The 24,916-nt window shown below is 48.3% G+C and overlaps 2 protein-coding genes across 3 annotated transcripts in view; both read right to left on the bottom strand.

The window, feature by feature from the left end:
• Window positions 1-3,673: 3,673 nt before the first annotated feature.
• Window positions 3,674-18,488, bottom strand: ST6GALNAC1 (ST6 N-acetylgalactosaminide alpha-2,6-sialyltransferase 1). 2 transcript variants are annotated; one of them, XM_077188118.1, is made up of 9 exons: window positions 18,295-18,488; window positions 12,444-13,077; window positions 10,251-10,419; window positions 9,886-10,057; window positions 9,381-9,519; window positions 8,600-8,703; window positions 7,316-7,405; window positions 5,200-5,299; window positions 3,674-4,826 (listed from the first exon to the last, which is right to left on the bottom strand). In XM_077188118.1, exons 2-9 carry the CDS (start codon window positions 12,882-12,884, stop codon window positions 4,656-4,658), a joined length of 1,386 nt encoding a protein of 461 aa, XP_077044233.1. In that variant the 5' UTR covers window positions 12,885-13,077; window positions 18,295-18,488; the 3' UTR covers window positions 3,674-4,655. The 2 variants fall into 2 exon arrangements, with proteins under 2 accessions (XP_077044233.1, XP_054501020.2); XM_054645045.2 differs by lacking the exon at window positions 18,295-18,488 and adding an exon at window positions 16,501-16,756.
• A 3,700-nt stretch (window positions 18,489-22,188) lies between these two features.
• MXRA7 (matrix remodeling associated 7) overlaps window positions 22,189-24,916 on the bottom strand; it is a 43,737-nt gene continuing 41,009 nt past the window's right edge. Inside the window, exon 5 of the mRNA XM_077188119.1 lies at window positions 22,189-22,289. Coding sequence (XP_077044234.1) covers window positions 22,190-22,289 — 100 coding nt within the window. The 3' untranslated portion in view covers window position 22,189. The remainder of the gene's footprint in view (window positions 22,290-24,916) is intronic.

Here is a 24,916-nt window from a genome sequence, read left to right as displayed (position 1 = left end):
AGGTGACACCATGAGAGCTTCTGGGTGACAACTGGTTTTGGTTTCTACAGTCTGGTGGGGAATATTTAAATGCTGTTAACTCTTGAGGAACCCCAGGAGGAGTCTGGCACAGCTGTAATAATGTTCATGGTACTCACCGGGAGCTTTTGGAAAAAGCAGAGCTGACAAAACAGCAACTTCTGGACATGCTGAGGCACATGGTTTATTTATCCCCAAAATCAAATAGCTCTATTTAAATCCTGCAGAGCTCCTGGCTGGCAGTGGGGAATCCACTGGTCGCTGGTGGGATCATGTTCACAGGGGTCTCAGGTTGAGGGAAGAGATGAGGATCTGACTCCATGTTTCAGAAGGCTTGATTTATTATTTTATGATATATATTACATTAAAACTATACTAAAAGAATAGAAGAAAGGATTTCATCAGAAGGCTGGCTAAGAATAGAATAAGAAGGAATGATAACAAAGGCTTGTGGCTCGGACAGAGAGTCTGAGCCAGCTGACTGTGATTGGCCATTAATTAGAAACATCCAACATGGGCCAATCCCAGATGCACCTGTTGCATTCCACAGCAGCAGATAATCAATTTGTTCCTGAGGCCTCTCAGCCTCTCAGGAGGAAAAATCCTAAGGAAAGGATTTTCCATAAAAGATGTCTGCAACAGGACAGGATGCCTTGGTGCAGGGGGACAGGAGCAGAGTGAGGAGCTGAGGGGGGACCATCAGCTCAGAGTCACTTTCCTGAGATCAGGAAGGATGTGGCTTTGAGCTCTTTGGAAAACTTCAGGCCACAGCAAAGCCTCTTCTCCAGCCAAGGTTATACCTGATAACATCAAACTCAGCTGTGCTGAGGGAAAAGCCTGGAGGGAACAGGCTCTGGGGAAAGCCTCCTGGGAAGTTTCCTTCCCTTGCCTCTGGGAAGCCTCAACACCAGGGAGAAGCTGGGCTGGGGCTGCCAGCCCATCCCAAAGCCCCCTCAGCTACTGGGGAACCCTTGCTCAGTGGGACTCAGCCCCTTCCTGCTTCCCAAAGGACAGAGGAACAAAAGAGGAGGAGGGGGGAGGGAAAGGTCTAAGAGAAACTTCTTCCAACTTGTCGGGAAGAGAAAAGCCCTATTCAGGCAGGAAGAATGCCCGGTGGAGCTGGTCACTAAGCAACCCACAGCAATGTGGTGTGGCCTGAGGGACAGGCAAGGGACAGAACTGCCTCACTGCCCACCCACAGCCCATCAGGGAGAGCCTGCGGGGCCTGGGGACAGGGGACACCACCAGGGCCACCTGGGGACAGAGCGCACAGCCACCGCGAGGGGCTGAGGCACCCAGCAGGTCCAGAGCTCCTGGTGCAGGAGTGTCCCCCTCAGGCAGCTCTGGATGGTGCCCAGCCTCACTCAGGCTTCCCTGTTTGCTGCTCAGGAAGGATTCCTGGCCTGCAGCAAAACCCATGGCTTCCTCTGGGTCTGACATTCCCACAGGGCTGCATCATTCCCAAGAGAGGCATTTGGGGACAGCTCCCTGCTCCCACAGGCATTGGGGACAGCTCCCTGGTCCCACAGGCATTGGGGACAGCTCCTGCTCCCACAGACATTTGGGGACAGCTCCCTGCTCCCATAGGCATTTGGGGACAGCTGCTGCTCCCACAGACATTGGGGACAACTCCCTGTTCCCACAGGCATTGGGGACAGCTCCTGCTCCCACAGGCATTGGGGACAGCTCCCTGCTCCCACAGGCATTGGGGACAGCTCCCTGGTCCCACAGACATTGGGGACAGCTCCCTGGTCCCACAGACATTTGGGGACAGCTCCTGCTCCACAGGCATTGGGGACAGCTCCTGCTCCCACAGACATTGGGGACAGCTCCTGCTCCCATAGGCATTGGGGACAGCTCCCTGCTCCCATAGGCATTTGGGGACAGCTCCTGCTCCACAGGCATTGGGGACAGCTCCCTGCTCCCACAGGCATTTGGGGACAGCTCCCTGCTCCCACAGACATTGGGGACAGCTCCCTGGTCCCACAGACATTGGGGACAGCTCCCTGCTCCCACAGACATTTGGGGACAGCTCCCTGCTCCCACAGACATTGGGGACAGCTCCCTGCTCCCACAGACATTGGGGACAGCTCCCTGGTCCCACAGGCATTTGGGGACAGCTGCTGCTCCCACAGACATTGGGGACAGCTCCCTGCTCCTACAGGCATTGGGGACAGCTCCCTGGTCCCACAGACATTTGGGGACAGCTCCTGCTCCCACAGACATTTGGGACAGCTCCCTGCTCCCACAGACATTTGGGACAGCTCCCTGCTCCCACAGACATTGGGGACAGCTCCTGCTCCCACAGGCATTTGGGGACAGCTCCTGCTCCCACGGACACCGTGGGCTCCTATGGCCACAGCAGCCAGGCACATGATACACCCTCTCCAGAGAGGCTGAATTCTGCATTTAGATCCTCAGTGTGGGTGGTTGTCCTTCACAAACAAGCTCAGTGAGACATGAGGAACTGCCCAGCCTCTCTGCAGCACAAGGAAAAAGGGGGAAAGGAAATCAAGCCTGACCAACCCTGCTGACAATCCCGGCTGAAATTCCTTCCTTGGAGCCCAGAGAGCCCCTGGAGACACTGCTGCCCCCAACAAAAGTGCTGCAGAAATGGAAGAACACTCCCAACCACAGCAGGTCTGGTGAGTGTGCAGCTGGTTAGCACAGGGACATGCCCTGGACCTGTGGGACACTGGAGGTGGCTTTTTGCCTGCACAGTGCCATGGGGGAAACACCCAGCCCTTCATACATTTTTCTTGAATATCTGATACTCTTGGAGAGCAGCTGCTTGGACAAGGGCACATTTGCCAGGTGTTCACCCACTTCCTCAGGGAGGTGTTGGGCTGGTGCTGATCCCTGCCCTGGAAGGTGAACAGGTGGGGGATTGTGAAAAATGCATATTTTATGATTGGCTTTTCACAAATATTAAAATGAAATTTATATGTGTTGTGTTAGAAAGTAATGCTGTATTAATTCTCTTAAGTACTGTGTTGAATATAGTTTTAGGTTATAAAAAATGTTAAAATAGAAACGATGCTATGTAGGATACTTTTTTTAAAGAAAGGACTCACACTGAGATAGCAGCCACAGGACACCTGAATCTTTCAGAGAAAGAGAATTTATGGCCCTCTTATCAGCAGAAACGAACTTCTTCCTGCCTCAAAGGCGCTGTTAGGATTCAGAGGAAGAAGTTGACGATGACCAGACAGAATCCTGTATTTGAATGGAATTTATGCATCATGTATTAGGTGTATGAATATGCAGCAGGCTGTTGCTTTTAAGGGTTAATCCTTTGCTTTTTCGGGCTCGTGATGCCCAGAAAAAGGTACCCAGACGTCCATAACTCTTTGTATTTATTGTCTCATATCATCCTAATTCAATTTGTCCAAATTATTATTACTCTAATTGTATCACTGTTTTTATAACCATTTTATTACTATTAAACTTTTAAAAATTTAAAAACAAGTGATTGGTGTTTTTCACAGGGATGCTCAGGTGTGTCCACAGAAGCTGCAGAGCTTCTCCAGGTGGAGGTAATCTCATTATCCCTCAGTCCTGTACTTGCCTGGCTTTGCCATCTGCTGTATTTCAGCCCTTAAAGCATAAATTCTGGGTGCACTAAATAACCACAAGCCACAGGGCTGCTGAAAGATCAGCTTGGTCAAAGCAATGCCATTTATTTTGCTTACAAAACCCCTTCCAGGAGGCCAACACACCCCAGGTGTGCTGGCAGCAGCTGGGCCCCTCTCAGCACCATGGGGACAGGCACTTCAGCCAGCAGCAAGGACACATGGCATCCATCCCTGGACTTGGAGAGCTTCCACCTCTCCTCCAACAGGACAAACACAGCTGGGAGCCAAGCATGACCAAGTCCAGCTGTGCAAGGCCTTGGCACATCCGGTCCATGCCAAAAAATTCACATTTTGTGCAGCCAGGGGAGCCCTGGGGCAAGAGGCAGCAGGTACAGGAGGTCTGCTGCACCATGGAGAGCAGCCTTGGAGTTGATGGCAGTGCTCCTCTGGAAGTGTCAGAGCAAGGCCACATGGGGTAGCAAAAGTGAAACTCATTCTCTCTCAAATTGGTCACCTGGACGTGTCCAGTCCATCCTTTTTATCTCCAGGGAGCAGAGTGAGTGCAGCCCCCTCCTGCCAAGAAATTAAGTCAGCCTGGAGCAGAATCTGTGTTTCCACCTCCATCCATTCCAGCTCCTCAGGGAGTTTGTTTAGACAATACCCAGCTCCTAAATGAGCATGGCTAATGGAGAGGATCCACCCAGAAGAGAAGTGGCCCCAACCTGAGGAATATCTCCTTGCAAAGAGAGAAATTACACACAGGACCATATCCATCCTGGGTTCTGCTCTGATAACACCCATGCCTACAACAACCAGCAAGAGCCCTGCAGCACAGCCAGGTGGGACTTGGTTTGCAGGCTGCATTTTCCTGTTGGTCTTTGGGCCTGCAGCATTCACACATTTGTTGAAGTGTTGTGAAATAACAGAGGTGCTGAAGGAGGGAAATGTCTTTGAGGGGATGAAATGTGCCTGGCAGTGCAGAGATGACCTTGGCTCTGGTGATCCTCTTCTGTTCCCACTGAGGTGTTGTTGAGATTTCCCAGGCAATGGCCCTTGCTGCAGTCAGCTTCTCAGGTAAAGTTTAATTATATTCTCATCGTGAAGCCTTTTCCACAGCTGCTTCTCCAGGTTGAAGTCATGGTTAATGTAGAAAATCAGCTTTTTCCAGTCCTTGTCATAGTAGTGATCTGAGTACTTCTCATGCCCCTCTGTGATGTAGCCATAGGCACTGACCTGGGAAAGATGCAGGGCTCACTGGGGAGGGCTACCAGGGATGGAGGGAGCAGGGGAAATACAGGACAGAGATGCCAGCTGGGGCTTCTCTGGTGACCCTGTGTGGGGTCCAGAGGGACCAGGCTGTGAGCACTGGCTCCAGAGATCTGCTGTGCCCTCACTGCCTCCCTAGGAGATGATGTGCCCCAGGTCACAGCAGGCTTCACCACCTCTGTGGGGGCTATTTTGGGGCTGTTTCTCATCTTCAGTCTGCTCCTCCACAGCTGACATGAGCCCATATACACTCCAGGCACACAGCAGCCACCCCTGCTCTCCTGTGTCCCCTGTTCCCACTTCCAGACAGTTCTGGGTGCAAGAATCACTGTGCCCTTACCTGGTCACAGAGATGGAGAGCAGTCAGCAGCACAAAGGCCCCTGTTGTGGGTCTGTACAGCCTCCAGTAGGGCTTTTCCAAATTTTTAGACTTTAAAAACCTGCAGCAGGAGAGAGGAAAGCACTGAGGAGTTGCTGGCTGTGGTGTTTCAAGCAGGGCACATCTTGTGGCTCATGTGGCATCTCCCCTCCTTGCAGCAGCCTGGGGCCACATGAGGCATTTCAGAGAAGCCACAAATGTGCCCAGACCTCTCCACCACCTGCACTGCAACCTAAGCCCAGCTCTGCCCCAGCTTTGTGGAAGTGGAAGGTCTTGAGGCAGTGGGGGTCAAGAGGGGATGGATTAAAGGATCTCAGAGGTTAAAGCCCACTACTCTTAAATCTGCCCCTTGCTTTGCAGTGCAGAGGTGGCTTTGGGGCTCCCTGGTATATCCTGCTCCCCACCCACATCTAGGAGTGAAAGGAGCCATAGGGAAGATGCAGAGGAGTCACAAAACCTGCCAGGAGCTGCACTGTGTCATGCCAGGAGTTGTTAGGAAAGCAGGAGTAAACACTGGGAAAAAATAGCATGGAGTCCTCTTGGTGTTGGAAAGGCCCCAAGTTAGAGGGGGCCCCAAGGCAGAGCAGGCAGGGAGTGCTGGCCCTCTGGCTCCAGGGAAGGCAGCAGGTCCCAAGGACACTGAAGGGTGTGGGGCAGCCATGGCAGGGCCTACAGGAGCCCCTGTGCTCCAGGGAAGGCAGCAGGTCCTAAGGACACTGAAGGGCAAAGGCAGCCATGGCAGGGCCTACAGGAGCCCCTGTGCTCCAGGGAAGGCAGCAGGTCCCAAGGACACTGAAGGGTGTGGGGCAGCCATGGCAGGGCCTACAGGAGCCCCTGTGCTCCAGGGAAGGCAGCAGGTCCCAAGGACACTGAAGGGTACAGGCAGCCATGGCAGGGCCTACAGGAGCCCCTGTGCTCCAGGGAAGGCAGCAGGTCCCAAGGACACTGAAGGGTGTGGGGCAGCCATGGCAGGGCCCTACAGGGGCCCCTGTGCTCCAGGGAAGGCAGCAGGTCCCAAGGACACTGAAGGGCAAAGGCAGCCATGGCAGGGCCCTACAGGGGCCCCTGTGCTCCAGGGAAGGCAGCAGGTCCCAAGGACACTGAAGGGTACAGGCAGCCATGGCAGGGCCTACAGGAGCCCCTGTGCTCCAGGGAAGGCAGCAGGTCCCAAGGACACTGAAGGGTACAGGCAGCCATGGCAGGGCCTACAGGAGCTCCTGTGCCTCCATCTCAGCCATGTGTGGCCCAGGATGGGCAGATCTCATGGTGACAGTGACCAGCAGGCTGTGGAAAGGGGTGGAGAGGCACAAAGAGCAGCAGCCAGGCCAGGCAAAGGGGATGCTGAAGAAGAGCCTGTCATGCTTGAGGGCACAACCAACCCCCTGAGTCTAGAAGGAATCTCTGGAGAGAAAATCTGTCACAGAGCCTTCCTCCAAGGTGCCAAGCAATGGGGAACATGAAAGGCTGGTCCTGAACTAGAGATCAACTCTTCTGGCACTTCAGCAACATTCTTCCTACCTAAAGCTGCAATTGGCCCTGGGTCTCTTTTGGATGCAGAAAACCAAACAGTTTCATGGCTGTTGCTTCTCCAGCTCACAGGTTCTGGATGTTCACCCACCACAAGCATCCCACTGCAGCACCACAGAGGGTTTCAGCTTGAGGGACTGGCATTTCATGAAAGGAGGAGTAAAGAAAGTTCTGGGGAAGGGGTATGGATAGGAGGGGTGTAGAACTTGGCAGGGAACAGCTAGGTAACAAACAAAAACCCAACACTTAACTAAACTAAATAATGATAAAGGAACAAGTCTAGTTTTAAAAACATAAAATACAAAATGGGCAACCTGGGCTACTCTAAAGGCAGGGAAAAGGACAGCATAAGGAAATTACAAAATTACAAATTAAATAGCAAGCATATTAACAAAACTAAAAAGCACACTACAACATCAGCAGAGCTCAGGCTGCTGGTGTGGCTGAGCTGAGGTTACAGGGAGGGAGCTGGGAGGAGAGGCCAGAGACAGAGAGAGATGGTGCTGACCAGGAAAAATGAGCCTGTTAGAGCACACAACCTGCAGCTCACCTGTTTTTCATGTATCTGAGGAAATCAGGGTGAGTCACAAGGTATTTGTCCATTGTGAAATCTTCATCGAATTTCTGCCGGGGCTTCTGCCTAAGGACAGGAATGGGGAGACTCAAAACAAGCTCCTAGACCTCATCACAGCTGGAAAGGATCAGCCCTGATGCACTTGGTGGTAAGAGAAGAACCACAAGCACTGTGAAGATATTCTGTAGCATTTCCCACATTATGACAAAGCCTCCATACCTGTGTGCATTGCAGAGAAAGAGATCAGGGAGGAAAGGCAACAAAAGGAGACAAGAATATCAAAAGTAAGTGTTTGTATAGGCAAAAATTAGTGAAACCAGGCCTTCATCCATGAGCAGGCCACACCAGACCAGCCAGAAGCAAGTGTTCATCCCCAAAAGTCACAAAACTTTCTCTAAGCTCTGGCCACACATCATTGAAATCAGCTGATGTTGGGGAAGATGAAACAGGAAAGCCTTATAAATATGATTGCCTGGCAAAAGATTTTGAGAATATAGAAACTATAAGCGAGATTGAAATGAAAGCAAGCTTTGAGATCCCTCAGTTACTGAACAACTGGAAAACAATGGTGTGGCCAGCTGAAGGTGATCCCCTTTTGATGGAACAACACCCTCTGCTTGCAGACAGGTCCAAGGGTCAGAGCAGACCCTGCCAGCTTGGCAGAAGGGGCCCAAAGAGGAGTTTTGAGGGTTTAAAATGTAACACAGTATGGTAATGTAGTGATTCTTACAGGCTGTATGGAAATGCTATAGGATTTGTATCTTGTACTAGATTGGTTAGTGAGAATTAGAATATTCAGCACAGAAGAAGATTTATGGTATTGTAATGGGAACTTCGCTCTCTTCCCCTTTTACTCTCTTACCCTTTTACGCTCCTACCCTGTTACTCTCTCACCCTCTCATCCTCTCTCCCCCTCTCTTCTCTCAGTCCTGCTCTGAGCTGTGGCTGGCAGCTCCCAGCAGGGCCCTGCACCCAGGCCCTTTGCAATGAACCCCAAGTTCCAGTCCTGGCTTCAGAGATCTCTCGTCTCCATCAGAACTACCCCCCGATGCTCCTGCAAGCTACCTCTGCAAAGGAGGTGTATTGACTGCAGCAGGGCTCAGAGCTGTGCAGGAAATGGGAGATTCCTGCCTGCAAGTCTGCCAGGGGAGGGAGGCTTTACCCTGGCCTGGGCCTCCACAGGGCTGAGCACTGGAAGAGGAAAAGAGCCCAACAGAGAGCTCATCACTGCAGGGCAGAGGGGGCTGGAGTTGGCTTTACCCGTTGAGGTTCAGGAATCCTTTCCTGATGTCCTTGTTGAACAGCAGAGCCTCCAGCCACTCATAGTCCCTTGCTCCCTCCATGAAGTGAATGTATCTGATATGCTAAGAAAATAAATGAACATTAGTGAGCAGCACTTCCAAAACAATGCAAGCAAACATCTTGGCTCACTGAGTTTCTTGGGCACACATCTTCAGTCTGTAGCTCTCAACCAGCAGTAGCAGAATGGAGAAAACATCTGATGTGCAGTTCCTTCTACATGCCACAAGGCTGTGGATGTGACAGAGACAGCCAGATAAACTTTCCCAGGAATTGTTCTGGGGAGTTTTGTTTTAATTTTTTCTCTCAGCCTTCTCAATCTTGCAGCTGGTGTTTTGAACAGTTGTTTTCTCATAAGATGTTTACCAAAGGGTGTCTGCTTAATTAGCCAATGGTGTCAAGGGGTGTTAATTAAGTGACCAATCAAGTCCACCTGTATCAGAACGTTGTACACAAAGGAATGGGTTTCTAATAAACTCAAATTAGCCTGCTAAAGAGAATTCATGTGTTGCCTTCACTCCCGTTCCTGACTCAAAGCTGACACAAGGCTGGGGTGGCACTGACACAACTTGGCCCTGCAAACACTCACTCTGAGCAAAGGCAGAGCAGGTTCCCTCCCTGAGGGTAATGCCGAAGGGCTGCCTCAGCCCCTCTGCTCCTCGTGGCAGGAGCAGAACTGAAGCACACAGACAAACAGCATCCTGTGAAAGCTGTGCATGCACACAGCAGGGACCTCACTCACTTTATCCCGTGGGATGTTGCTGAACCCTCTGTGTCCCAAGATCTGAAGAGAGGAAACCAGGGAGAAGGCTGTGAATCCATAAAAGGAAGTTTTTGTTCCCACATCTTTTTCATAACCCTTGATTAAAGCTCCGCTGAGCCTGGCAAAGGAAATCAAAGAGAGGAGCAGAGTTAGGTGACCACTGAAACCCCTCCCATGCACATTCCTGACAGGAAAAGACAGTGTTAGCCTGGAGGAAGGGTGGACTAGACCCATTCTGATTGGTACCCTGATCTGCAGGAGAGCCCCAGCTGTGGACATGGCTCTTTATGGCTCATTTGTGACCACAGGCTTTGGAGTGTTGAGTAACTTTCCAATTATTTTTGGACTTTTTATCTCCTGCCATCCATTATTTTGGCACTTGGGAATGAGTGGAATACTGGAAGAGATGAAGTGATCCAGCCACAGTCAGGGGCTAGCCACAGTGAGCTAGCTGTGCATCTTCTGAGAAGGAAGGCAGCCTTACCTGAAGACATAGTCATGGGAGTCAATCTCCTGGCCCATCCCAGAGTTATTCAGAATTCCTCCATTCCCCACGACAGCACAGCTGATGCACGTGGGCATGCTGCTGTCATGGTTGGCCAGGAGCAGCTGCTGGTGGGGCTTTGGGGGCAGCAGGGATATGACCTCCTTTACCACTGTGAAGCAAACACAGTGGTGAGTTATGGAGAGCCTTTGGGATGGACACAGTGAAACCACCAGAGTTTCCACCATGAGATCCTCCTAGACTGATGCCTTTGATGGGGAGATGCTGCAAACCTCCAGCTACTCAGCATAAGGTTTCTGTTGGGAGTCTGAAAGTCCCATCCTGACAAGCCCTGAGGGACTCACGTGAATAATTCAGGTCCATGAAGCCAAAGGGGGGTATAAAATGCTCCAGGCGGTTCCATTCACTGTCACTGAAGTATCTCCTGTCCATGAAGAGTGTGATGTTGGGCAGGAAAAGATCCCTCAGCCAGGCAGACTTGGCAGCTCTGGCCCTCACTGATTCAGAGCAGGTCTTGAAAAATAAAAAAGGAAACAGTAATGACCGATGATGAGCAGAGGTGACAAACCTGACTGAGTGCCAGTGCTTGTGTGCCTGTCTGTGGCAGGACCAAAGGGAAACACAGAAACTCCAGTGGCACCATTTCCCTCATGATCCCCATCAGCAGGAACATGAAACACAATTTTAGCACTACATCCATAACCAGCTGGTGAAAAGTCACCTACAAGGGAGCCAGGATGACTCCAAGTCTCTGAGGGTAAGTCTCTTACTGTTTTAAATATTTTAAATGTTTCACTGTTTTAAATGTTTTACTGTTTAAAATGTTTTACTGGCTTTGGGCCTCATTAGCTGATGCAAATTAACGTTTGTAATAGGTCTAACCTAAATGCATCAAATAAGGCTGTAAGCACTAGGAATATGCTGCAATAATAGATGCATGCTAAAATGAGCAGTCCCTGTTGGCAATGCACCCCACAAGGTCCTCAGAATCCACCCAAGGAAACACTGATGAATGAATGAAATCAGATCAGCATTTCCACTCCCTTTAAGGGTAAGAAAAAATGGACAACAACTTGTTCAATGTCATAAATGAATCAGTGAAATGTGCAGCTGAGAAGGGAATCCAAGCCAGCTTATCCTACAAGGGAGGTCTCACTGCAGCTGGCAGGAGTGAGGCTGTGTGTGCAGATGGAAAGCAAGCAGCTCCACTACACTGAATTTTCTGCTGAGTCAATTTGGGCTCTACTTTCTTAGACACCTTCCCCAAACACCTACTGAAAGACAAGAGACCAAATGGACCCTCATGGGCAGCTCAGATCCCCTGCATTGCCAAAGCCTTGCTGAGTGCTCCATGGCTGGGCTGGGCTCTCTGCAGAGGATGAGGATGACAGCCCTGTCACAGCCTGAGGAGACAGCCCTCATCCTGCCTGTCACCACAGGAACACTCTGAGGACAATGTTGTCAGGGGTTTCATGGTGGCATCATTTCAGTCACAGCATATTTCACGTCCAGAAACAGGAACATTCCCATCCTGCTCAAGCAGGTACTGTCCAAGGCTTAGTACTTCTTGTTCCTCCAGAGCCAGACTGGATCAGTACCAGAGGAACAAGGGAAAACTCTGATCATGCAGGAAATTAAGGAGGGGAGAGTGTTCCTAATGACTCCCTTTCTCTGCAGAATTACAGATCAGATGTGAGGTGATCAGGGATCAAGGAGTGAGACACAACATGTGAGAAGGTGACCCACCTGTTCCAAGCCTTCCAGAAACAGGGGTGCCAGGGAAAACTGCTCTGGGTAAGCTTTACAAAGACTTAGCAGCATAGGATGGGGGACAGAGACAGCTTGAGACACCACAACCCGTCCCAGCTGCTTGCTGAGAACTTTGCTGGAGTTTACTACTTTCCTAAAGGTCCTGTTCCTGGACATTAGTAATTAAGAGATGCTCAAATTTAGTTAACCTGAGTCTTCATGTGAATGCAGATGTTGTATATAGAGGTCTTCCTGTCCCACCAGCATCTGCATATACCAGTGAGTGACCTACCAGCTCTGAAATCATCCCCAGCTGTCACAGACATCTTTTATGAAAAATCCTTTCCTTTGGATTTTTCTCCTGAGAAGCTGAGAGGCCTCAGGAACAAATTGTGAACATTGGTTATCTGCTGCTGTGGAATGCAACAGGTGCATCTGGGATTGGCCCATGTGGTTGTTTCTAATTAATGGCCAATCACAGTCAGCTGCCTTGGACAGAGAGTCCAAGCCACAAGCCTTTGTTATCATTCCTTCTTTTTCTATTCTTAGCCAGCCTTCTGAGGAAATCCTTTCTTCTATTCTTTTAGTGTGGTTTTAATATAATATATATAATAATAAATCAAGCCTTCTGAAACATGGAGTCAGATCCTCATCTCTTCCCTCATCCTCAGACCCCTGTGAACACCATCACCCCCAGCTGCAAAGGGCTCACCCCCCCAGGGGCCAGGAGACAAGGAGGTCAGTGGGGAGGCACCATTCTTGGTGCCCATCTGCACCATCCCACCTACCGAGGCTGGGGATGAGCTATCCAGCAGGTACTCGTCCTCAAAATCCCACTGTGGCTCAGATGTGAAGTTAGCAGAGCTCAGTTTCCTCTTCTGTGTCACAGCAGCAGCCTGAGGAGTAGGTCTGGCAGTTTTCATTGATGCAGGAGGAGCTTTGGGGTTTGCTTGCTCTGGGGATATGTTGTTCTCATGTGCTCCCTTCACCCCAGGGGATGGTTTCACTGTTGCTTTCTCCCTGCCTCCCTTCTCCCAGGGAAGTGGTTTCACTGTTGTCTTTTCCTTGGCTTCTTCCACCCATGGAGTTGGCCTCGCTGTTGTTTTCCCCTTGTTTTCCTGCACCACAGGGGTTGTTTTCACTGTTGTCTCCTTGATTCCCTCCAACTGGTGTGGTGGTTTCACAGCCATGTTCCCCTTTTCTTCCTTAACACTCATAACTGGTTTCATTGTTTCCTTCTGCTCCTCCTTTCCTTTCCATCTTGGTGTCTTCTCCACCACATCATTGTGTCTTGTGATGTGTCCTCCCAAAGTCACCTTTAAAATGCTCCTGGAGTTCCCATTATCAGAACAGTTTAAACCCTGTTGCTCTTGGGGGTCCACTTGTTGTGTCTCTGGGGCATGCTGGAAAATGTTCAATTTCCTGAATGCAATCAAAGGAAAAGCAGATACATCATACACACTTAACACTGAACACCCTTCAGCTCATTTCTAGTGCTCTTGACTCTGAGCCTCTCTCTGTGCTTTAGAGCAATTTCATTTTAAGCTTTGCCAAAATGTTATTCAACTTCCTGCACCATTCTAGCCTGAATATTGCTTATCTCCCCACTAGGCAAATCCCAGAGGCACACATTCTCTCCTCAGCTCTTGGCACATGAAACATTCACTCTGGCAGTAGCAGCCAACCAGTACAGCCCAGCTCTGCCACGCACCGGGCACTGGGCAGGTCCCCTGGCACTGTCCCCGTGGCACTGCGGGGTTGGTTTGGAGATCCTGGGCTCAGGACATGGCCCCACCATGGAGGCAGCCATCTGCCTGTCCCCTCTGCCAGCAGAGCCCTGTGCCTCAGCAGCAGAGCATGAAGATCTTCCAGAATTCAGGAAGGAAAGTCTGAGAAGAAGTGAAATATTGTAAATTCAGGCAACCCCGATGAGGGGAGAGATGATGCATCTGACTCCATTGATATCAGAAGGATAATTTATTACTTTATTATATTATATTAAAGAATACTAAACTATACTAAAGAATACAGAAAGGATACTTACTGAACGCTAAAAAGATAATAATGAAAACTCTTGACTCTTTCCAGAGTCCTGACACAGCTTGGCCCTGATTGGCCAAAGAGTGAAAACAACTCACAGCAGAATCCAATGAAACAATCACCTGTGGGTAAACAATCTCCAAACACATTCCACATGAGCACAACACAGGAGAAGCAAATGAAATCAGAATTGTTTTCCTTTTCTCTGAGGCCTCTCTTGCTGCCTTTCAGCTTCCCAGGAGAAAAACCCCAGGCGAAGGAATCATGTTCACAGAATGTGAATGCCACAGTGAAACTCCCTTCTTTACCCTACATCACCTCTTGAGCTTTTGGGGCCACAGGGCACTTCTTTCTCTCCTCCTCTGCCTTGGTCAGGTAGTGCAAGGGCATCACACAGCACTCACCAGGCACATGTATCTGAAGGCAGACACTGTGAAGCTATTAAAATGCAAAATCTCTACATTTTTAGCACTTGCCTCTAATATTGCAGCTGCCCTGTTGCCTGATTCAGAGGCACAGGCAGGTACAAGGTTGTCACAGGAGGACATATCTGCTGACAGCAGAAGAGCCACCTGCAACAAGACTGTGCTGAAACCCAGAAAAAAAAATCAAGGCAGAAGTGGTGAAGTTTTGTCCTAAACATTCCCCCTTCTCTGTGCACGTCTGGAGGGCAGAACAGGAAAAGGGAGGGTGAACAATTTCCACAGCTGAGCTTTTGTGTGCAGCAAAGCTGTTCAGGATAAGCCATGGCTGTGGCAGTCTGATCCCACCCTCATGTTCAGCCTTTGCATGACACCCTTGTTTGGGAAGGCTGTGGATTGCTTCCGAAGTGAAAAATGGGAGAGAAAGCACTTGTGTAGATAACAGGCTGCAGATAGCAGCTCAGTTGCTGCTGAAATTTGATGGGTGTTATACCACTCTGAAAGTGCTCAGGAAATTATCAACTAAGGAGGCTTTTAAAAATCATTTTGTATCAGATAAATGGGTGAACCTTTACAAGGCTATAAAAGAGAGCTTGTAGCAAATGGCCTGTCAGCTCTGCCTCTCCCACAATCATTAGCCAGTTTCAACCCAGTGTGCAGCATGTGCTTTCTGTCACAGGCTGTCATGTATAAACTTACTGTCACTGTTTACTGCCCAATAGGAGGAAAGATTTTATATGGACACTCTAAATAAAGAGAAATTTGGTAAGATAGCTCAGGCAGATTTTAAATCCCTTGGTGAATTTCTGTTGTATTTTTAAGATGATGTTTAAAACTTTGAAATTAAGTGCAGAGAACAAATGAAAAGGAGTTTCAATATGAGAAACCATCCCCCACTCCAGGTTTTCCCTATGTGCTGTCTTGCAGGGCAGATTCCACCTCAGTCTGTTACACTTCAAATCCTGTGCCAGAGACCAAAATGTAAAAGCAAGGGCTCTTCACATCCCCAACTTGCTCCCTGCAGTCAGGCCCACATGGCCAGGCACTGGTGCTTACACAGGACCCTGCTCTCCTGACCAGCATTTTAAATCCAGACAAATTGTCAAAGCAGCACGGTGAATTTCAGGCTCTAGAGTCCAGCTGGCAAACAACTGCAGAAGCTCAATGACATTTACTGTCATTTTCCTCCCCTTTTACAAAGCCCAAGGACAAATAGAGGATAAAGCCATGAAAATGCTGCTTTGTGTATTCTGCGTGACATGCAAGGTACAGAAATAGAACTGCTACACAGACAACCACACACAGCTCATATCTTGTTGTGTTTTACTTAAGTTGTATAAATACAGGCATTTCCATTCTCTGAAACTACAGGAGAAGGAAATGGCTTCAAGCAGCTAAATATGGAGAGCCACTTCTTGTTCCAGCTCTGCCACTGATGGGCTCTGGGATCAAGGAGAACTCACTTCTCTACGCCTCCTCCTTCCCTCCTTTCCCTCCCACCTCCTTTGTGCAGGTTCCAACCTCTCCAAATGTGACAGCTGTCCTCAAAGCATGGTGTCAAGCTGCTAGAGCTGAGCTGAACTCAAGTCACCTCCAGAAGAGCTGCAGATGTTCCCAGCCTCACTCCTCCTGCCTGCCCCCATAGCGCCAGCCCAGACATTCAGCTGAGAACCAGCCCAAACCAGCCAAGCCATTTGAGCTTACTGGGAGAGCTGGGACCAGCTGGGGGTGGTGGGGAGATTGGGGAGTGGTGCTTGCTGTACACAGCACCAACACATACACGAGCCATACCTGTACTGGGAAAGGCTCAGGTGTCTGCAAGGGCTCATGCAAGGAGCAGTGCTCCTTGCCAGTGATGCTGGAGACATTTCACTGCAGTTCCCTCCACATTCATCCCTGTAGGATTTACTTGACCATTTATATAAAATAGATATCAAGATATCATGTCTACATAACGTTGGTGTGCCAGTATGGAGAGTATTTTATGTTAGGAATCAGCTGCTGAATTTGCCATAAATTCAAAGCCATGCCACCAAATTCACTGTCCACCAATGCAATCTAGATTAGGGCTGAATAAAGTCCTTCGGGAAGCCAACAGGAAAGGCAAATACTATGTAGTGCCAAAGTATGAAAAAACATGGCATTAGTGAAGCAAAAGCTGCTTTAGACAGCTACAAAAGGAAGCCCCGGAAAATAGTGAGCCAAGAGAGGCAGGGTTTTGACTGTGGATCTTCCAACATCATGCTCTGCTAAAGTAATGTGGTCACCTAACTCAGATCAGAAGTGCAAGTTTCAGGGTAAAAAAGACAGAGAGACAGAGACTGAAAGTGAGCACAAGCACCCACACCAGGCAGTGCACGCCACGAAGGAACAGGTCCCTTACCTGAAAATCTTTGTCTTTGCCAAGTCAAACAAGGAGCTGGAATTTCCAAGGAACAGGCAGAACTGTATTACAACAATGAGGCAAACCAGGGCTTTGGCAATTTTGGGGAGCCTTATCCTGGAGCAGCGCATGGTGAGGAACCCGCGAGTGGCAGAGTGCTCGCCAGGCACTGCCTCACCAAGGGTGTGGAAGGACTGGGCTGGTTTTCTCTCTAGATTTCCTCACATAATGTGCACACCCTGTCTCCCAGCATTCTCAGACACTGCACACAGTTCCAGTTTCTCAGGAAGGCATCAGTTTTGTACTGTTCCTGTTTATCACCAGAAGCTTATTGACAAAGAGCAGTGAACGGAAAGCGTTTTACTGCAAACAGTGGAAGTTTCCTGTGTTTTTCTTAATGACATTGTTCTGCCCTAAAAGGGAAACCTTTTATCTCTAACCTGGAAAAGGCATCACTGGGAATGCATGCAAAGTGTGGAAGTGACCATAGTTACAATCCAGGAAGCTTTCAGAGCACCACCTGCCCAAGGTTTAGACATGGCCATAAACGAATATTCTTCATGCAGTAATTGCTTGCAGCCCCAATCCAGAAGCAATCCCTCCCCCACAAATGCTGATGGCTAGATACACATCCATTTTACCTTGTGGCTGGGAAGCAACCCAGCAAATCAAAGTAAGACTTGGTGCAAATCCACCACAGAAAAAGAGGAGTTTGTGCTATGAAAATCGCCAGTCAGTGTGAAATCAATCTTTGGCAGTCCAGGGTACATCACCCCACCAGCAGAGGAAAAGATTTGCAAAGATGGACACCAAGACCAGAGAAATGTTTACTTCTACCAGGGATGTAGTTTTACAGCAAAGGGCTATTTTAACTTTTTAAGTTGTAAACATTAACCCTGAAATTTCAAGGGGAGATAGCCATATTGCTTCTTATGCATAGGCTGCTTTTGCACAGCTCTTATAAAAAAATGAAGCTCAGATATAAAAGTAGCTTTTGCTGACAGTATCTCAAATCTCAGAAGCACTCACACTGTTACTGAATACCCAGAGAACTGAAGGTGCCTGTTTTATATCACAGCAAAGCCAGTCAACAGGTTTCACAACTACAAGACTTTTTTTGTTAACAGGGGTCCCAAAGGGAAATTCTGGAGGCAGGATACATTTTCCTTCAATCTCCTCCATGTAACATTACTGCAAAAGCAAGAGCCACAAGGGATAGAAAAATTCCTACAAGCAGAAAAATACAGATTTCTTTGCTTTTAAGGATCTGTGCTGGTGATTGTGCAGAACTTGTCTGTAGCACTGTCTGTTCAGGAGGGATTGTGCTTGTGCTTGAGGGAATATCCAAATCTCTGGCAAGCACATTAGCCAAAAGCAGCCTTGGTAGATGCAAAAGAGGGCTTTTCAGCTTCTTGGTGTAAGAAAAGAAAACCTAACCCCCCCCTTGTCAGAGTACAGACTTTCACTTCCTTGGAGCATCATTTCCTCACCATCCACCCCCACTGCTGACATCAGCCTGTCAGAACTGAGGCACCAGGCTGGTTTGCTCAAACATGAGGTCAGATTGGGAAATGGGGATGTGATGGAACTCTCCAGGGATGACCTGGTGAAAACTGAGGTCAAGAGCAGAGCTGGTCTCTTAAACAGCTCTGTAAGAAGTGAGATTCTTGGGACACACAGGGCTCCCAGCCCAGGGGAAGGAAGGTACAAAGCAAAGACTGCACAATGCACAGGGCCTGGCCTCTCAAGGGCCACAGCATCCTTTTCCAAATGTGTGTTTCTCTGCAGTCCTACCTGCAATCCCACCTGCAATCTCAGGAGATGCTGCTTCATTTATGGTGTGGAGACTCCAAGCCCAGCATTGCTGGGATGTCCAGTCTCAGCATCAATGCCCCCAGCAGAAGTTCTTCCATTCTTCAGTACTGTAAAAACAAGATGACTTTTTTTATTTAAACAAACTGCACCTGGGATCATTGAGTGAAGATGGTTTTCTGTCAGCCCTTTTGATCTCCAATATACATTCAATTCCACATGCACTTCACTAATCCTTAATTACATCCTGGACATATAAAAGGCAGATTTGTCTGGAGTGTTGTTTGGGTTTTTTTTTTTTTTTTTTTTTTTTTGGTTTTTATTGGGGGTTTTTTTTTAATTCATAAACAAACTTGATTGTCATTAAATCCTACACTGTGTGTGTTGAGGGTGTCAGCTGGCAAGCTGGCATTTGAACTGTGCCATAAACTTTTCTGTGTGCACGTTATTCACTGGGCTGTGCACCAAATCTTATTTACTTGCCTGTGCCTTGTGTGCTTTCCACTCTCCCATGTCTCTGGTCCACAGAACAGAACATCACAAGATGTGCTCAAGAACAGAACTGCTCTACAGATCAATGAATCTTAGCTGCAGGATAAACTTGTCTTTCAGTGATGTCTACAACCTTCCAAAACCAATGTTTGATTGGAAGCCAGTGGAATAAAGCTGCTAAAGAAGCTGGGGGTGTTTGGATATGTTCACATATTATTTGATGATGTAAGAACTGAGTTATAATAGGGGGAGAAAAAGAATGACATTGTCTGCAGCATGCAGCTGCTCAGTGGTCAGGCCTTGGGGCTAGCAAAGGCTTGGCAACCTTAGGTTCTTGTTTTTCCTCCCCTGTTCAGCAGTCATCTTCAGAAGCAAATGCTTTCAGGCTGGGAATCTGGAGGGGAAGAAATTACAAGAGCAAACTCTGCACAGCTGTTTGTCTTGCTTTTACCAAATGAAACTGATAGCCCAGAAACTCCCAAGCTTGCCATAATTCCACACTCACTGGCCATTTTCCAGCCAGTTTCTTCCCTTCTGCACCAAACCTTCTCTCAAAAACTAAACAAGCAGCCAGAGACAACAGCATTTGTTGAAGCAAAGCCCCCACATCTCATACAGTGGCACTTTCAAGAAGTGAGTGCCCAGAGTTCTGTCACAGAGCAAAGCCCCAGTAAGGTGTGCCAGGAGTGAGGGAACAGCTTTGTGAGCCAACTGGTCTGTTCTCTCCATGGGGTGAAATGCTCCAGGAGGGAAAAACACAGTGGTTTTGATGGTGGAATGAGCAAGTGGCTGCTCAGTGCCCACATGGATTGCAAACCCCATCAGCTTTTCATTAGTGCTGATTTGTGTGCTTGGTGTCCAGCCCAGCAGTTCAGGCCCCTATAAAGAAACTGCCTTGGATGTGTGTAGGGCCAGCAGATGACATGGGTCCAGCCTAGATTATTTTCCCCTCTCCCACTTGGTAATGGGACCAGGGGCAGGTTCCCCCAGCAGTGCCCACACCCCATGGAATGTCCTTGCCTGGAGCAATCACTGGGAGGTGGGGGGAAAGTGCTCTGAATCTGGCCCTGTTACAGGCTCTGGATGCTGGAACCTGTTTTAGTTCTTTCTGTAAGCATAGTGAGGACTTGGCTTTTGAGCTGTTCCCTATGGCCACAGCTCTGGGTGATAATTAACCTCCCTGAACAGAGAGGAGCAGACCAAGTCTGCCATCACACAGCCTTTTCTGCTCTTTGAGCTCCTCACATTCACCCCATCCCACTGAAATGCTCTGCTCCCAGCACTCCTTCCTCAGACACACAATGCTGAGAAGACTGATGAGCCTCTTCATTTGTGAGAATTTAAAAAACCACAGAAAAATACACTCCCAGCAACAATGGCTGGAAACATCATCTGGAGTTACACAGGCTGGAAAGAACCAGGGATCCTTTATCCAAATGCCTCCCTCAGCAGCCTTTTGTCTGTGCCATCCCAGCAGGAAGCCCAGCACATCACCCCAGAGCTGACAGACAGAGAGACAAACTGACACCGCTTCTGGGCTAAGATGGGTTGTGGAATTTTTTCCCCCCTTTTAAAGTCTGTTCGATGGAAAGGAAGAAAAAATTCTGTTCCTTGACTAGGAATCTCTCAGAGAGCTGGTCCTCCAAGGAGCAGGACAGCACTGCAGACAGGTGAAGAGGTAATTTATTAAACTCGTGGCTAGTTGGCCTCCCATCAGAAAAGCAGCTCCTCCAGCTCCTGTCCCTGACAGCTGCCAGGAATAGGAGCATTCAAGGACTCTCCACTGCTCCAGAGAAAGAAACACAAGAATCACAAAGCCCAAATTCCTCTCCATACCCTGGCAAAAAAAAATTTGCAGGCATATTATCTCAGCACGTCACATCTGGCAGCAAAACTCAGGCCCTGCAGAGTAATGAATTACAGAATCACATCTCCATGGGGATCCACTAATTTTAGGGCCAGAAATGAAATATTTCTTGGTAAAGGTCTTTCCCATACTCTTCCCACTGCCTTAACATCAGAAACCATTGCTCTTGACATCTCTGGCAGGACAAATGTGCCATTTGGCATCCTTTGGGGTGAAAAGTGCTGCAGGGAATGCAAGACATAAACCTGCTTCTTGATTGGTATAAATCATCCTGTTCCTGTCTTACACTTGGGAAAATGTGGCCTCACAGGGCTTTCCTCTCTGCTCCTGACTGACTGGAGAGTGAAGTCAGAGAAGATCAGAGAAGTGCAGTCCCATTTTTAGCTGCAGGAGTGGGACAACCACAGGGTCCTGAGAGGAGCTGCTGAAAATCAGATGCTTCTCTTCCCTTCTCTCCCTTTTGTGTATTTTCTCCTCTGTAACAGTTCTTCTCCTGCTTTATTTAGGCACATACCTGGTGCTACTTCTCTCCATCCTTCTGTTAACTTGACAGAGCCTTTTGTTAGCCATGGAGAAAAGGGAAACCTTTGCCATAGCAGATACACAGCACCTACCAACCTCCTACTTGGAAATGCCCAGGCAAAGGAATTGCTGGCAGGAGAGCAGCACTATGCTGTCGTAGTGCAAATGTCAGATCCTGGTGCTCAAGAAGGGCCACACATTCTCTCCTGACTCCCTGGGAGCTCTTTAGTATCTGTTCAGTCCAGGTTTGTCTCAGAGATTCCAGGAAAGACACTTCTGTGGCAGTCTCAGCCAGAGCCAAGAGGATGAGCCAGCCTGTTTTACTGATGATGTGCAGTGACATTCATCATCTCCTCCAGGAGATGTACTTCCAAAACCTGCCACAGAGAACTCAGGCAGGACACACTGAGTGAGGTTTTTCCCAGCTCTGCAGCTGGCACCTCAAGCCTTGGGTCTCCATGTGCAGTTATCAACTGAGAATGATCAGGCCTACAACAGAAATATTGTTGTTTACACACCATGGCAAATGTGGGTGCTGTCCAGCCCTGGTGTTAATCTCTGTTCACCTGCCATTACCAACCCCATGATTCCAAGCAGATGTCAGCTGGGTCCTGTCTATCCTTCAGTGCCTGAGCTTTCCCTCCCTCTCCCTGAGCAATCTCCACCACTGCATCACACTCTGCTGATCCCCTTTGGAGCCCACATGGAAGCTTGCTCAATATCTAAGTTCATATTCACCCCCTGATATTGTAACCATCAGTAAAAACAAGCTCAGTTAACTAAAATAACATCTTAAATGCATAAAACAATCGAGATCAAGAAGACACATTGTTCTGTATTAAAATGAGAACTATAAAAAGTTATTTTGCTGGTTGTTTAACTGTGTGTGCTGTCTGTGAAACCATATGGTAAAGTGCTCTGAGAATCACTGAGAAATAACAAGTCCTTGGGTTGACAAACTTTGTGTAATTTACCCTAAAGCATTTGCAAATTACCTTACTGTGGGTGCTTCACTTGATGTTGAAAGGCACTCCTGGCTAGCAGGAGGATGAGGAGCCATCCCACAGCACCCCACACTTCTCCAGACAGAAGATCTCTGAAACAAATAGAAAGGAGACAGAGCAGTAGAGGCAGTTAATCACATCAGAATTTAACCAGGGTGGTGCCAACAGTTCTGTTTTGCCCAAAACTACATGGGTATCTTTTTGCTTTCAGCTTTATCTGTCAACTTTTATCTTTCATGGCTCCACCACAACATCCTTGGAGCCCTGATAGCTGAAGGCACCAGGCTCAGCAGCAGCCCACAAGCAGCCCACAAGTCAAAGTTTGGTTATTTATTTTGCCACAGTCAAAACATTTCACCATTGTTCAGGAGACCAATCTATTAAAAACATGTTGATATGTCAAGTACCCCACAAACACATTAAAATAACTGCACTGTTTGATGGATGGAAGTTCATATACAATTTGATTCGAGAATTAGCTTTACTTGACATCTACAAAATGCCCATTTGCCTCTTCCTCTTTGAGGATAATAGGTGGCATCTTTGTGGAATTTCACATGGGTTGCTATCTCATCTAACCAGGAATAAAAACTTCCTGTCCTGTCACGTGGTAAGTCTTTGGGTTTTGTGTTATCCTGTGAAACAATTCCTTGTCTGGGGATTGCAGCTGAATTGAAGGTCAGTTTTCCTAGGAGGCCACTTTCTTGAGTTGTTTACTGTTCCCTGTACAATACTGTATTCAAGCCAGCTTTGTGCTTCTGTTAATACCAGAATTTGATTAGGTCTGGCCTTACAACTTCAAGTAAACCAGAAGCCTGCAGTTCCATTTATCCATTTATTATGAATGGATCCATGAATCCATTTATCCATGCACCTACACTGCCAGGGCTGCCTGCAGGCCAAACTGAGACACATTCATGCCTGCAGACACTTGGTCACCAGTTTTATTAACCTGGTTTGATTTGGAGCAGAGCCAAGGTGATCAAATTTTGTTTCAACACAGCAGCTGGCAGGTGGAATCCATACCTGGAGAAGGGAAGGGAAGGGAAGAGAAGGGAAGAGAAGAGAAGAGAAGAGAAGAGAAGAGAAGAGAAGAGAAGAGAAGAGAAGAGAAGAGAAGAGAAGAGAAGAGAAGAGAAGAGAAGAGAAGAGAAGAGAAGAGAAGAGAAGAGAAGAGAAGAGAAGAGAAGAGAAGAGAAGAGAAGAGAGATGATCACCCTTACACCATCCCTTCCTACATGCACCTAAACATGACTGTGAATAACCATGGTAAATGACTGTGGACACTCAGCACCCCAGCCAACTTTTTCTCCACAAGCAGGTACATATGGATGATTTTGTCCTGTTTTGCACTCACAAAGAAAGAAGAAGATCTCCTGTCCTCTGGTAGGTTTGTTTGTACAAGGGGTCTTGGCTAGCTCCACCTGCTGATGACCCCAGGGTTGCTGGGACAGAGCCCTGCCATTCCATCACCACACGCTCTCCTTCCTTGTTGGCCTTTTTTAGCTTTTACAGAGATGGGGCAACTGAGAGGTATTTTAAAATATTTTATTCCATTATCAGTCTTGATGAAGGCTGAGACATAAGAGACGTAAAACTCAGTGTCATTCCATCAGAAGTCAACCTATTTCCTGCTTACAGTACCTTAGAAATGTTTTTCATCCCATTAACTTTTGCCCCACAATGCTGCTATTATTTCTAACACTAATCATCTCTATTTTTTCCCCACATGGTCCTGGTACAATGCATCTTTCACAGTTCTAATTCTCTAAAATATCTGGTCTTTTTGCAAAGCCATATTTTGAAATTATTAAAACATTTCTAGTTCAATCCCTCTCTCAACAATCTCTATTCCATGTCCTTCCTAAGTCAGCACACCTTATCTCAGAGTTTGCATACAGATGTACAAGACTGTGTGAGCTTTCTGTCAAGTTTTGAGAATTCCTTACAAATCCATTTCTCACCCTACCTCACAACAGCATGCTGGCCGAGTCCTGGGCCCCCAGATCCCAGCCCCAAGGGTCTGCATGTCTGTACCCCCAAAGACATTGCAACAACCACTTTTACTCAGCTGAATCAGCTACAGTGAGTGCAGAGAGCAGGATAAAGCTCACACCATTTTGAGCTCTCTGCCTCATTTCTTCTTGCAGAAAGGTGAGCAGGGACATCAGCCCCACCTCACAGGCTTGTCAGTACAAATATCACCAAACTGTCATGCACGATGGAGATCACTCCTGGGTGCAGTATATCCATGTACAAACAAGGGTAATCCACCCTCTGGAAGAAACCATTTGCCACAAAAGGCCACAGGAGGAGCTGGCTGGCTGGCAAAGGACAGACTTTTGTTATGAAACAGGCTGAGAATGGAGGGGCCATCCAAGACAGCACTGCTTCTGGACACCTGCATAAAGAATACAGGCACTGGATGCAGGCCCAACATCTCTGCCTGGGTACTCAAACATTTTCTGAACAGGCTGCTCTAGTGTGGATCCCCCACAAGGTCACCCATGGGCTCCTCTCCTGCCCGGACCTGCTCCAGCTCAGCCTTGCCAGGAGTTCACAGCCTCTTTCAGGCATCCCCCTGCTCCAGCATGGGCTCCTGCAGGAGCTGCAGGTGGATCTGCACCCACAGGAACCTCCCTGGGCTGGTGGATCTGCACCCACAGGAACCTCCCTGGGCTGCAGGGGCACAGCTGCTTCACCATGCTCTGCACCACAG

This window comes from Agelaius phoeniceus, chromosome 19 (genome assembly GCF_051311805.1).
Source record: "Agelaius phoeniceus isolate bAgePho1 chromosome 19, bAgePho1.hap1, whole genome shotgun sequence".
In the NCBI taxonomy this organism is placed as follows: domain Eukaryota; kingdom Metazoa; phylum Chordata; class Aves; order Passeriformes; family Icteridae; genus Agelaius; species Agelaius phoeniceus.
This window is presented reverse-complemented; position numbering and strand designations above follow the sequence as displayed.